Here is a 13,708-nt window from a genome sequence, read left to right on the forward strand (position 1 = left end):
CGTGCAACCTAAGGTGTCACTGGAGGTGTTCCAACACGACTGTCTCCGTGACCACTGGACCGTCTCCAGCTGCACCTGGAGGCTGTCGTCATTAGGCCTCTGATACAGGTGAGCGCGACGAGCTGACGCAGTGAAAGGCGCTTCTTCGCCGTTAGCCCTCTCATGAAGGCTTTGCTCTCGAGTGATGGGGAATAGTGACCGCATAACCTCATAGGGGTGTCAAGTACATTGTACAGACTGCGTGGAAATATGTTTCTGCACTTTGCTCTCGACTCAGTCTCTCAACTCAGTCTTGGGAACACATTACGCCAATGGCTTCAAGCAGCGGGGTATCACCTGCGCTCTGGCGGGTGCGGCTTCCAGCACACCTGTGCGCCTTTATGTTGTTTTACGCACTCTTAATGAATGTTATGGCGACCCCTGTCGAGAAAAGCATCGCATCACACAACTTCTCCCAGGACTATTTGCCACCGCTCAACAGCTCTTCTTTGAACGGTGAGGCGGGGTGATGCTGCAGATGTACTGAATATTTAAGTATGCCTGTTTGCATAGATGTGCCTGTGGAGCAATATGTACACACGCATGTGTGTACATGTATATTTACTTGTCTGAGAGGCCTACAATTTGTGCTCCAGGACACAGAATACCTGGCATTGAAGCAAATGAGACTAGCTTTGTGCAAGGGGGAGAAAAGACCATGTGGGTTGGCCTATTAGACCAAGAATTCATAATGCAGTCCTCACATGCGCTGGTTCACGCATTCAAAAGAGGTACGTCTAGACTTCCGTAGTCTCCAAGGACTACATGTAGGCATGCGGGTTCACCTACATATTTTTGTGGCGTTTGTGTCTCTGTAATGATAGCATCAAAGTACATATATTCTCGAGGCTTCGTCAGGACTCTGCACTTGACTAATCCGTGGTTGCGATACTCAATTACAAGCTTGGAACAGAAGCTGCAGACGGTGAAGCAGCTGGAAAAGATTGCGAATGGCTCCAGGCTACGCTACCGCAGTACGCGCTCATTACTCAAATAGAGTCATTTGTGGCATGCTCGCAAGATGGAAAGAAAAGATAGAAACACGAACAGACAAAATGTGACGGCAAGGGGAGACAGAAATGAAAAGCATGGCACAGAAAGAAACGAAAATCCCCTTATCTGTTTTCTAAAGGGTGCAATGCTTCGCCGGAAGTGTGTGTATATTCAGAAAAGCCAGAGAGCGCTGCAAAGCTTCTTGCGCATCTGTCACTGGACCGCGCATTCCCGCTGCGATCAAAACTGTTAGGGTCTGAGAGGCGCCAGTACGCGAAGCACATGAAGGAACTGACGCAGGCTTTGCTGCAAGCAAAGGCAGGGACATCTGCTCTAGAGTTAATTATGGCATCCAAAAGTGAGTGCTACACTATAGCCAGCGACCACAAAAAGCTGGAATTCTAGGGGAAAAAAAGGCCTCACCAGCAGCGTAGCGAGAAGAATCCTAGTGCAGAACTCGGCATTAGTTATTCACAGGTAAAAAATCGTCTAATTGCGTCTTGTTTTGCAGCTCTCCCGCTGTACTCTTGGACCGAAAGTTTACTGAACCATCCAATTGTCACGTTAAAGAATACTGTTGTTCAGGCATTTGAGGACACGATTGGTGGAGTGACCGGTTTGTTTTCCAGTGAGGTTAAGAGTAGCTGTTTTTCATTTGCTCATAGAGTCAACACCATTGCGCCTTATACCGTAGTCTATCCCGGCGGCATTCTTGGGAGCATTATGAAGGGGCTTGTGCGGTCATACTTTCTGGTCTTCCAACAATCTTTGGTCAACTTTAAGGGCATTTTTGCCTTGCTTATTGGAGTAATTTGTAAAACGCGAATCATTCAGTCTGCTGCCAACGCACTCAAGCCTATTTTTCGAATGGCAAGAAGAGGAGCAAGAGCATATCAAGCATTCAAATCCAAGACAATAGGTATGTAAACCGCTAAAGGCCTTCATGAAATGCACAAAAGATGTGTCTGCCTTCTTACGGGGCGCATTGTGTTCCCATTCGTATTTTTCAGCGATGAGGGGGGACCCAATCGGCAGCGGACTAATGGATCGTCTTCTGAAACGAGATGCAGTCGTCCTTACGACTATTTTATTCCAAATGCATGCTGTCAACGTTGAAAAGCAGTGGGAGGAGGCCGATGAGTTCAAGAGTGCCCTATCCGGTGGAGGTGGAGGTGGTTCGTGGGCTCTTGCCGAGGGACTGTTCATTGGCGCTGCAGAATTCAGCCGTTCGTTTCACCGCTTAGTTCGCAAATACATAAGCAGTGCGGATGCATATGTGAAGGCTTGTCAAGCCCTAAGATTCGGCGCATTTGGCCAATCAAGTCAGTCCCAAGAATCCCCACCAGCTCAGCTCTCTGCTGAGGACATAGATCTGGAGAGTATTGTAGATGAGGCACTCGAATTTTTCTCTGAGGCACATCCTGAAGCCTCAGGAGGTGATGAACCGCTCACCACTGCGCAAAAGGTGGAATTACTGCGGCTAAGTTGCAGGAATAACCGGCGGTTCGTGCAGAATTTCAAAGAAAAGCAAGCCGAGTATACTCAACGCGTAGTTCTTCAGATGGTCCGCCTCCTCCAGTACCACTTCAAATACTTCAAGACTTACATTTCAGACATTCTCTCGATATTCTACGAGTCCTCAGTAGCGATGTTGGAAACAAAAATAAATGACTCATTGGGCGGTGTGGAAGGAGCTAACAGCCCGGCCGATGAAGTGGTGGCAGCTGAGGCGCGCCATGCTGCCCGAAGAAGTGCTGCTCAAGCAGCGACGGAAGACTCTCATCTCCCGAGAAAGCTATTTCGGGCGACAAAGTTTGCGTCAGAGGCTGAAAAACTAGCATATGGCCTATTTCATGCAAGTAAGCTACAATTGTAATTACTTGGTCCGGAATACGGGGTGAGTGGGTTGGTCCCGAAAGCTGACAGCAACCTACCACATGATGCTTAATCCTTATGTAAATGTCTTCTTGTTGCAGCCGGAGCACTGTCGCTCTTCCAGGTCACAAACGGAGAAACAAGGGAGGGCGCAGCTGCTCAGGCCACAGCACTTCATTCTCTAACCAAGGCGACGGACAGCATGCGAAAAGGCCTGGGTGATATATACAAGCGCTTTCTGAATAGCCAGCTTCTGTTATCCAGGGTTGAGAAGCATGCAGAACGTATAAAAATACTTGAGCTCATCGCCAAGTGCCAGACGCCTCTAGAAGAGAAAACGGAGGAGGAGAAGCGCTTATGCGGGACAACGGTTACCAGCGAAATCGACGAAGACGAGTTTATTGTCAAGTCGCTGGTTTCTTTGAACCTTCCGATATCCTCTCCAGAAAACGACATTGCATTTCATTCTCATGGTGGCGTCACGCGCGTATTCGAGCATTGGGCTCAGTTCACCAGTGAAAAACGGCTAAAACATCATGCGAGACTCGCTCAACTTGCTTTAAACGCAGGTGGGAACTGTATCCAATGGCGCGTTGGTGCTCCCGCAGAGGCTGTGGCGACGAGACTAGAATGCAAGCTGCGTGTCGTATTATTTTTCAGGTTCCAGTACTGTATTCATAACGCACCTGCGCAGAGCTGCTCTTGACAAGGTACTTCACCGAACGATAGAAATGTAGATTCACATGCTCACCTGGTGAACTGTCCTTGACGAGGTTATACACGTAACGTTTGTGGTATCGCATTTGATTTGTGACAGTTAACATTTAGGCGTTTTGAATACGTAGAAGGAACCGCAAAAGTCATCCTCTATGACGAAAATGGCAGAACGCTGACGTTCACTGGTGAGCCCACAGCTATAAGGTATTCAGTTTAGCTCTTTCGCTTTCCAGTCATGGTGACTAGTTTTTGGTTTAGTACGATGAATCTTTGTGATATGTTTCGATTTTTGTGGCCCTTCTGCCTTGCCTGCAGGTGACGATGAATCAAGCGTGAGAAGTAAGTTAACTTCACTACTGGTTGCTATAAGTAAGCGTAGGTCGAATTGGCACATGTATACTGTACACTTCACTGTCAGATGCATTGACTGTCTGTGCCACTGAGCAGATCTTGTTACTGCGGCACACGATAAGAGTGGCAGAAGTAAGTTAACAGAACCCTAATGACTCACAAAGTTTGCAAGAGGCAAAGACGGCTGCAGTGTATTCCTTCAGTCAAACTGTATGCACCCTACCTCCGTTTACCAGATGCGTGCAAACACTGCCTCTCAGGCATCACCAAACCGGATCCTCTAGATTGCAATAGTTCCTTTACTGTAAAGGAAAGCAACAAGGGGACGCTGTCATTCTTCGTGGCTGCTGGCCAGCGACGTGGAGAGGCCTCAGGACATCGTCACCAAAATTTTGCAGAAGCCCAAATCACGCCTGCAATACAGCTGGAGGGTTCCATTGAATACAACGACGAACGAAGGGAGCTTTTAGACATTCAAAATGACCCATCAGCCATCAGGGACACGATCGTAGCCCACTTCCTAGACAAACGGGGCCGTATCGCTGCGGAAACAGTGAGAATCATTAGCCTACATACGCAGAGAAGGAACACGCTGCAGGAGCAGTGCACAGTCAAATACTGTTTTTACGCCACATTCAGCACTGTTTTCGTTCGGTTTGCTTACAGCTCGCTGGCGTATTGATGCTGCTTCACCGACGGGCCCCAATATTTTGGAAAAGCAGCCCAGTTGAGTTCTTGCAAAACGTGACCCCAAAAATGTTCTTTGACATTCTTTATGTCCTCTCAACTCAAGCCTACGACCAGTCCGAAGCAACTGTGATGCTTGATGGAAAGTTGTACACGTTCCCCAAGTCGTTCGGAGCGATGAAAGATATTGTGCTGAGCGCTTTGAATAGGGCAATCGTTCGAATGCACAGCTTGAACGCTTCAGATGCTGCCCTTCTTATTACGATGGGGAGTGTTCATTTTGCCTACAAAAAGATTCAGAAACATCGCACTGGGAGGACAGCAACCATGCACCTTTTCCTTAAAGAAGTGAACCACATCATGAACATACTAAGAACTAGCCCTGATCAGCTCAAGGTCCTCTACCCAGAATGCAGCTTCATTTCAAAGTGGGGAGAACCTACTGAGGAAGGAGTCCTCAAGTGTGCGGTTTTCCGTTTCATGAAAATTGGCTCCCTCGCGAACCTTGGGGATTCGGAGGTCAGCTTAACCGCCGACGCCTGTGCTTTACACGATTCACCTCAACTTCCGTGAACGCTTCCCTATTAATCATGGCAAGCCTTAGTTTCTGCGTGTTCTTCAGGAAGAAATAATCACGTACGTCACTGCTTTTGTGACCAAGCTCGCCGAGCTTAAGGGTGAGGTGACGTGGAGATCCTATTTGAATCTCGATTACTTCCTCAAGTCCGCCAAAAAGTATGGGAAAACTGCGGCAAAGTATAAATACGAGGTTCTTTACAACCAAATAAACGACCTTCCGGGGACAGATGAAGAGGAAACTGAATTAGCCAGATTAATGAAGAAGCTGCACCCGTCTGTGTCAGGGCACAGACCTCCAAGGCCCAAAAAAAAGCAGGGTTTGTTGAACATGCTAACGAGGTTCAAAGACAACTTTAATATCCTGCCAACAATAGTAAGGGAAAGAGTCGCTCTTGAGTGGAGAAGCTGCTTGGCACGCATGAGGCGCTTCTTCGGCAACAGAAGGTCAATGCTGCGAAGCTGGAGGTACATTTCCGTTCCTCTTTATGCCTAATCCAGGTCGCACTTTGCCTGCTGCCATACTACACAGCTGTGGGCTTCGCACAGGAACCTTTGGATGTTTGCTTGTTCACGCATTTTTGGATCACAGGATTTCTCCTAAGGTCATTCAAGGTCCTCATTTCATGGGAGCACTAAAATTTGCAGAAGTGACCACGTATCCAGACCTTGACAGCCCTCGAAACACATTCATCGAAGTAGGAGACCTGGAGGAATTTAGCAAGGTGCTTCTGACACTGGAAACTGTCACAGGCATATTGGATAGTCCTCCGAGCATGTACAACACTGTCACACAAGTGCGAGCAACACCTTCTTTTACCCCGTCTGCACGAGGTGAGCACCTGAGTTGTGAGACATCTTCATTCAAAAGCATCACTTTAGTAGACATGTGCTGAGCAATGCTTCTTCAATTTGCTGTAAAACCAACTGGCTAGCTCTGTGCCTGGTGAGCTGCAGAGGAGCACGAAAAACTTATGAAGCGTGCGAAGGCGTTAGGACAAGCTACAGTAAAAATCGCTGCAGGATGGGTCCTCAAAGCAGCTGGCGGATCTGGAATTGGCATGGCTTTGGGTCTTCTGGCTCTGCAAGATGTTTCGGGTAGATTTGTGGACAAAGCTCTCCAACTACGCTACTTGACTTCCGAGGCCCTCACATTCCTCAACTCGAGTCTTGATTTGGCATACATTATTAAACACCTTCCACCACAGACTCCCAGGGATGCCGAAATGCTGCGTTTCAGTAAGTGTTTAAGGCACCCGTCCTGACTGATAGTCGCCAATCCACGGTAGCATTGATTCGAGCTCTTGCTGTTGGCGCGTCGATGTGCTGCGTACCAATACCATTCCTATCACCCATAGCAAAGAAGCGAGCTCTTGCTTTTGCAGTGTCGATTTGCTGTGTACAAGTGCCATCCCTAACACTTGTGTCCACGAAAGCTGCTCGAGTTTTTTCCGTTGTGCATTCTTCAGACCTGAACTCTGGGAGTCGCAATACTTTTGTCGTTAAAGCACAGTGTGAGCCAAAAGGCCTGGGGGTGAACACTGCTGAGTCCGTCAAGGTTGCGGATGCAATTAGGCGTATCGAGGACGTGCTCGCAAAGCAGGATGGACTCCCAGTGAGTTTGCTGCTGGTGCTTGCCGCAGGCGCACTTTCAGAGAGCAACAGCACACCGAAACACGTCCTTCGAGGGTGTCAGCATCCCGTCAACCCTTTCTCTTATTGCGCTGCAGGACGGACCTTCTGACTTCGAAAGATGCTCAGCCTTAGTTGGCTCCATTCTGAGACGTCCATTCACATCGACAACATCCCTTCCTCACGATGCACTCCTTGCTTCTGATGCTTTTGGGCTATGTTTCCTCCTGTTGAGACTTCGAGCTTATATCGCTTCAGATGCGGAGACAGTCACTATTGACGAATTACTGCAAACAATCTACATTGACAGGCTGCCACTTGCAGAGCACCTGAGCTTCCTGCAACAAAGACGAGCTGACATGGACGAACGGAAGTCAAGGGCGAAATACATTAGCCCCCTGTTGCGCTTCCTCCTTATTGCTACTGTAGACAAACTAGGAGAGAGCCTCGGGGGACTCAGCTTCAGGTCTTACGATTCTGAGTCAAAAATGATCTCCTTTCAGTACACATTAGAGGAGGTCTCTCCTCCAGGAAGTCCTGCAGACACTCTGGCATTTGCAGCCGATTTACTCTTAGGGACAAACAACGAGAAAAAACACAGATTCGTTGCCTTCGCTTTCGATGGTGAGATGCCAATGCAGAGAATGCAATGCATGCCTTTTACCGTTGCTCTGTTGCACAGTCTCATTTACGGGGTTTTTGTTTTTGCGTTTACAGGCCCGCAGTTTTTGATGGATTGGTACAGATATGTGCTGCCTGAAAAAATGCGCGGCGTTGTGGATGCTGCTAGAGAGCAGAATATTCCCATAACGTACCAGGATATGATGAAACTAAGCAACGTCTACACAGTCACCGACCTTGCGGACCTAGCATACAGCTTGCGTCAAAGCTCAAAGATAAACGTGAACAACATCGCAAGAAAGGCAGCTTTAAATTTAATGGGCGACGCAAACAGGCCACCACTAGAGCGCTACGGTCTTGCTTACATGCTTATGGAACTGGTCAACCAAGCAGCGCACTTGAAAAAAAAATGCATGGGAAAAGCACTGGAAGATTATGAGACATTTAGCAGCTTGACAGTGCTCGACAAAGAGCTCTTCAGGTATGATTGCTTCTACACCAAAATGAATGAGTCTCACTCGTTTGCTGACGTTGCTAGGAGTGTTTCCGAGAAAGACATTCGCGACGTAATGAGAGCAATTGACGCAGGTGCGTATCGCAAGGGCAGCAAACCGAATGAATCCGAATTTCATCACATGTGACTCAGCCATGTAGCAGTACTACGTGCTGGCTGTTGAATTTTTCGCGGCTCTCTGTCCTGTTGCTCTGGTGTTACTCAGCATACGAAGCTGAAACAAAGGCTCTGTACGATAAGCTACTCAGTAGCAACATTGATCATACAGTGGTGGCAAATGTGGCCTTTAAAATTGCCCAGCAATTCCCAATAATCGGCATGGTCGATACCCTTACCTCAGACTTTCTTAAATGGGTGCGGGAGAAACGAAGTTGGCAAGAAATCCTTCCTAATGTAAAAGCACAGAGAAGTGCCAAATGGGTCGCCAGTTACAGAACAACTACTCTAAATCGGCCCGTCACCAACAGAGAGCACCCACTACTCATGAATCCCTTCCAGATACTGATAGACATCATGCTCGCAAGCATTGCCGGTAAGCAAAACCTTTAGTAGTCAGCAGCCGCATGTAAGGTTGCCGGTGAAACGAAAAAATATGGTTGACTGCCGAAGTTGGCCAGTGCAGATCACTTTTCCTCCTGGCTAATATATATATATATATATATATATATATATATATATATATATATATATGCTATATTCTTGCTGTTGGCTTCCAGGTTCTGCCAAGCGGAGACAGCTACCAGTACTAGCTCCACTCCAGCGTCTGAAAGCAATATTCGCCAGCATAAAGCCCGGAAAGAAGAGCAGAGCAGAATATAAAGCAGACGTGAAAAGGCGCCAGCGTACTGCCGAAAATCAATTCGAGGAGTACACTAAGGACCTTAGCGAGGGGAATCAAGAACCTCAAGTGCTTGAAAACCCTGAAAGCACTCAAGGGACGGAGGACTTCCAGGAGTCTCTGGAGCCACTACAACCTCAAGGCACGAACCCACCCGCAGAGGCGCCGCAAGAACAACCGTCTCTAGAACCACCTCAGGCTACGTTGCCTGAAGATACACAAGTAACTCAATAGGTTGTCGAAAGCCGACGATGGCCAGATGAATTTTGTCCATGCTTGCCTCTGCATGATAAATCCACGGTTCCAACGGACTGTGGCATTTCAAGGCTGGGGGAGCTTGAGAATTGTTTATAGTACTAAGGGAGGCAAATGGCGAGAACAGCTCCATCGTTTGGAAAATCGCCAGGAAGAGAGGTCACCCGTATTTGTTCCTTTTCAAGCATTTCCACCCTCTCCGCAGTGCTGACACGAATAGAGCTGTGGGACTTTGTGGCAGCCCTCGTAAAGTCAGCACGTTCTGTGCTTTGGCTGAGGCTGTCTACGCCAAAGCTCGAACAAGGGATTAAAAGCTAAATAGGAGCTTTGTTAAGTGCAGATATTTGCTCTGCTCCCTAGGAAAAGCAGCCACGCTACTCGGAAACGAGAATGTGCACCAAGCGAGACTCGTGTAGTTCAGCGGCGCCCCTCCATGATTTTGATTGACAAACCACGGACACAAAGGTCTTCTACGTGCCCAGTGCTACTGTAACCGAGTACTGCAAAGATGTCGGTTGAGGAAAGCTGCTGCAACTGCACCCCCTCCACTTGCTGAGGGTCATGTCTACGTCTGACGAACTTTTGTTTTGCAAAGGTGCCTTCCCTTTCAAAACCGATAGTGTGCAAATTTGTATTCCAGTTTGATGTTTTTCAGTGTAGTCTGCCGGCAGATATATGTCACCGCCATAAAATAACACTACAAAGCCGCGACCCTTTAGTGCAAAATCATAGGACTTTCGAAACAGTGGAAAGAAGCATAGCAAGATCTATCAAGGAAAGCAATAATCTGAGTCATATACCCTACGCTAGATAGTGTGCGCTGACCACTTGCAGTACTTCATCTAAAGATGGCAATTCACTTGAATTCAATTGTCCATCCATATGGGCTGCGTCAGCGTGCTCTCCTAATCGTCTTCTACCCGTGGTGCGACAGCCGCACAAAGCAAACAAGAAGGCCCACTCGTGGTAGAACGTGGTGGGAACGCTGCCCTCGATGCCCTACTCCTAGAACGCGCTTCACCTTGTCACCATGGAGGGAACGAGTGTTCACAGAGACACCGAAGGACCATCATGCGGTGCGCGGAACGCATATATTCGTCCTAAGTAATACAACAACGTCGCAGAGTAAGCACCACCCTATTTCTTCAAGTGTAAGGCCTGAACCGCGAACTCATCGCTGATCCCCAATGCGCAATCCCCCGTTCTGCCGCAGGTTAGAGTTCAACGCCCACGCACAGTACCTGGAATGTCCGTGATTCTTCAGTGCTGCGAGGGCCAAATCCGAAATTGGTGTTGCAGGCTGTTTGCGTGTTACATATGCCCTCATCTTCGAAAGCACTGTTCTGTTTCCCAGCAGACTCTGGATGAGCGATGGAATTTTGTGGGTCCGCTTCAGCCTCCCGCAACTTCTTTGCTGGGCTGTGCAACGCTTCCGTGTCACCCGGTTTTAGCATTAAGCGGTTTACTGCACCAGTGCGAGAAAAGTAAAGGCCTTCGAAACAACAATCGTAGAGAACGAGATTGCTTGCTGGCGCCGGGTGAAGCGCCGTGCAGCAACTTTCCGTAGCTAGTCTCAATTCTTCCACTTCCGTGCTTCCTGCCCTAGTCATGGATGCAGATTCCTCGGCAGCATCCAGCTTTGCTGCTTCGACTGCTGCTTCGACCTCCAAGCCTTCCCTCAACAGAGTTGAGATACATGCTGCAGGCCACGCTCCACGCCCCACTTCCATCAAAGCTGCCATCATATACCGGACCTAAAGCGCAACAGGCCCAGGATCAGTGTGGCAATGTCTCATCTCGGGTAAGCAGCAGTGTGGGTATGGCTGAGAACTTTTATGCTGCCCTACGGATCTGCGACAGAACGGCAGCTATGCGCCAATTCTGTAAGCCCATAAATAGGAGAGTCATACTTGGTGCCACAGAAACGACACGCCTACAATGGTCGCTACACCGAACCCATCTTCCTGTAACTCCAAATCGAAGCGAATAATGCGACGCCTGATGAAGAATGTACAAAAAGCATCCTCAAGGACTGTTTCAAAGAGAATTGAACACGCGAGTCATAAGAACGTTGCCCGTTCATTTCACGAAGCACTTTTGTGGACAGGAGACTGATACATTCCGAGAGACCCATAAAATGCAGTGAGCTGACGCAAAAGTGACTGACCAGAGGCTCCGCTCCTGCTTCCTGTCAACTTTGCAAAAACGAAGAAAGTTGTGCATCCCTAGCTGTAGCAAAGTGTCAAACATACGCGCGTGCATCTCAATGCTGCCATGAACGCACTCAATTCTGGCTGCGCCACTTTTACCAGCTAGCTATAAAACTCATGACGGTGCTGTTAGGATACATGCGAAACCACAAAGACGCAACTTTCAGAAAAAATAAGTGTCCGCCACAGCTATTATGCAGTGTTGCAGTGGCACTACACTGCAGTCAAGACACAGCGACGGTGCAACGACGCTTGATCCTCGCTTACAAATTGTTTGGCAGCGGCTCGCATCCTAGAAATATCCAATCCAGCGGTGCCAAAGAAGTACTTATACACTCTAAATAAACAGTCAAACCTGCGAAATCAACAACAAAGGCCGCTATTTTTACCTTAGAGGAGCAGCTGACTTGTACGGTGAGAACAAGGTTTAACCAGCTTCAATTCAAAAGGTTGGCAAACAACAAATCCAGCAATTTCTGCTGCGAGGCCCTGACTCCGGGAAAGTAAGCAGAAGCCTACCTGGCATCGAACGTAGGAGGGACCTGGGTGGCAGCAAGGACACGGATATCTGGAGGTAGAAGTCGATTCAGTAAAGGCACATATACCGTACATCCACCTGCGGCTCGAACCAGCCAGAACCGTCACTGACGTTTTTCCACAGCTCCAGTCAACACAACTTGCTGTTTTGCTCACGTGCAAATCCACATAAAGCCACAGCCAAGCCTACGTGCCCTGCGTAGTTGCACACATTTGCTGTCTACGGCCCACCACTGTCTTGCTGAGCTGCCCCTTGTCTGCACCCGCAGCACACAAACACCCGGCAAGCATCCCTCGTATGTATGCTTCCCATCTAGAGTAATGATGTAAGCTTGAGATAGGGTCACTCACATAACGCGCATGTCAAGGGAAACGTAGTTGCCCGCTGCATGCACGCCCTTGTCTGTTCGTCCGCACCGCGAGAAGTTGCTGCAGCAAAGGTGACGATTCAAGATAGCTGCCTCTCAGTAACGGAAGTACATACACAGTTTTCCCGGCGTCCCTTTAGTGTACTGAGACTCAGGAAATGCTGAAATGATTTTTTAGCTCCTCCCGTTCAGGTGCTTCTGCTCATGCAGGCTTGAATGTCGACAGCAAACAGTGCACACGGCCAAAAATCATTCACCGGAAGAATAAGAGTCAGGACAGGGATGAATGCAGCGAAAAATGATTTCCTAAATAGCTTCGTGCGCATCTGTGGAAGCAAACACCGCCGTGCTTCACTCCTTAAGTAACAAGCGAACTGTGGTTTTGAGCTATCATTCTCGCAAAATTAACACCGTGGTTTTAACTGCCTCCGCCTAGTGAGGATTCTTAAATACAACCACATGCGAGTACTAGAAATGTAACCAGTAAAAAGGAACGCACAAGTGCGCACAGAGGCGGCAACACGCTGACCAGCGCCAAGACCGCCCGGTGTCACCACAGCACGAACCTCACCAAGCGTGTCTGTTGGGGATGAGACACGCCCTCTCCATACACCTAAACAGGGTGTCTTCGACTGTGGGAATGCCTGAATCCTCGGCCTGCGCTGCCAAGCCCTGCAGCAAAGGAAATGAACAGAGCAAAAGATCCGAAATGAACAGACAGAAAGAGTCAGTAACGCCAAAGTCGCGCATAGAAATCTGGAGTGAAATATGTGGTACCACTTCTGTCCCTTTCCAACCTGCTTATCTTTGAGTACCTCCAACAGCTGCTACTGGCGTCACGCCGGCACTCGCTACCGCCCGCTCACAGCATATGCTTCTCCATTGTACGCAATTTTAAGTAACACCCTCTGCAGCTGCACCTTGCTCCAGTCAAAGGCACGCTGCTTTTTCTTTGGCTTGTATTGACGTTCAAGTGGGGACCCGGCATGACGGTTGGCCTCACAAGCACAGCTGGCAGTGTTTTCTGTGAAACCTTGGTTACAGTTGTTGCTGTTAAGAAGGTTTCGCTTGCCGTTGCTGCTTCTGTCCCCACTGCTGTGCTTCCCATTGTCATTCTGTTGGACGCAGCATATCTTCCTCCCACGGATGCACGTGATGCTGCCTGCACACTTTTCAGTGTGTGTCATGATCCTTTCTCTCCACACAGGTGAATTTGCAAGGGATACCAAACAACGGGACGCGTGGGGAGCTTATGGATCTCTAGTGCTGAAGAGGAAGGTATACATATGGCGCACGTAATGCAGATGGAGAGACATCGCTGCGTTAAGGGGCTTCACGGACCACTCATACTGAGGCGCCGTTAGCACTACGGGGGGAAACATCATAGCCCTTCAGCTTGCTTGCATCCGAATGATTTCATGCATTGACAACAGTCTTTAGTCCCAACAAACCCGAGCAACAACGCTGGCACAGATATGCGAGAGGCGGAGTTTGG

The 13,708-nt window shown here is 48.6% G+C and overlaps 2 protein-coding genes across 2 annotated transcripts; one reads left to right on the forward strand and one right to left on the reverse strand.

Moving 5' to 3' along the window:
* Positions 1-311: 311 nt before the first annotated feature.
* ETH_00001375 (uncharacterized protein) lies at positions 312-9,077 on the forward strand (the record flags this gene model as incomplete). The annotated part of the gene is made up of 17 exons (XM_013377209.1): positions 312-495; positions 1,208-1,390; positions 1,544-1,951; positions 2,043-2,891; positions 3,009-3,476; positions 3,753-3,809; positions 3,940-3,963; positions 4,236-4,528; positions 4,642-5,181; positions 5,285-5,706; positions 5,831-6,072; positions 6,196-6,477; positions 6,708-6,853; positions 6,969-7,494; positions 7,588-8,079; positions 8,211-8,537; positions 8,722-9,077. The coding sequence occupies 17 exons, from the start codon at positions 312-314 to the stop codon at positions 9,075-9,077; spliced, it is 5,799 nt and encodes a 1,932-aa protein (XP_013232663.1).
* Positions 9,078-10,123: 1,046 nt separating this feature from the next.
* Positions 10,124-13,327, reverse strand: ETH_00001380 (tRNA pseudouridine synthase; the record flags this gene model as incomplete). The annotated part of the gene is made up of 10 exons (XM_013377210.1): positions 10,124-10,198; positions 10,340-10,852; positions 11,009-11,096; positions 11,266-11,327; positions 11,576-11,663; positions 11,828-11,924; positions 12,077-12,102; positions 12,197-12,274; positions 12,785-12,885; positions 13,181-13,327. The coding sequence occupies 10 exons, from the start codon at positions 13,325-13,327 to the stop codon at positions 10,124-10,126; spliced, it is 1,275 nt and encodes a 424-aa protein (XP_013232664.1).
* Between the last annotated feature and the right edge of the window lie 381 nt (positions 13,328-13,708).

The sequence above is a fragment of the Eimeria tenella genome, genomic scaffold (assembly GCF_000499545.2).
Source record: "Eimeria tenella Houghton genomic scaffold, Eth_scaff48, whole genome shotgun sequence".
NCBI lineage: Eukaryota > Apicomplexa > Conoidasida > Eucoccidiorida > Eimeriidae > Eimeria > Eimeria tenella.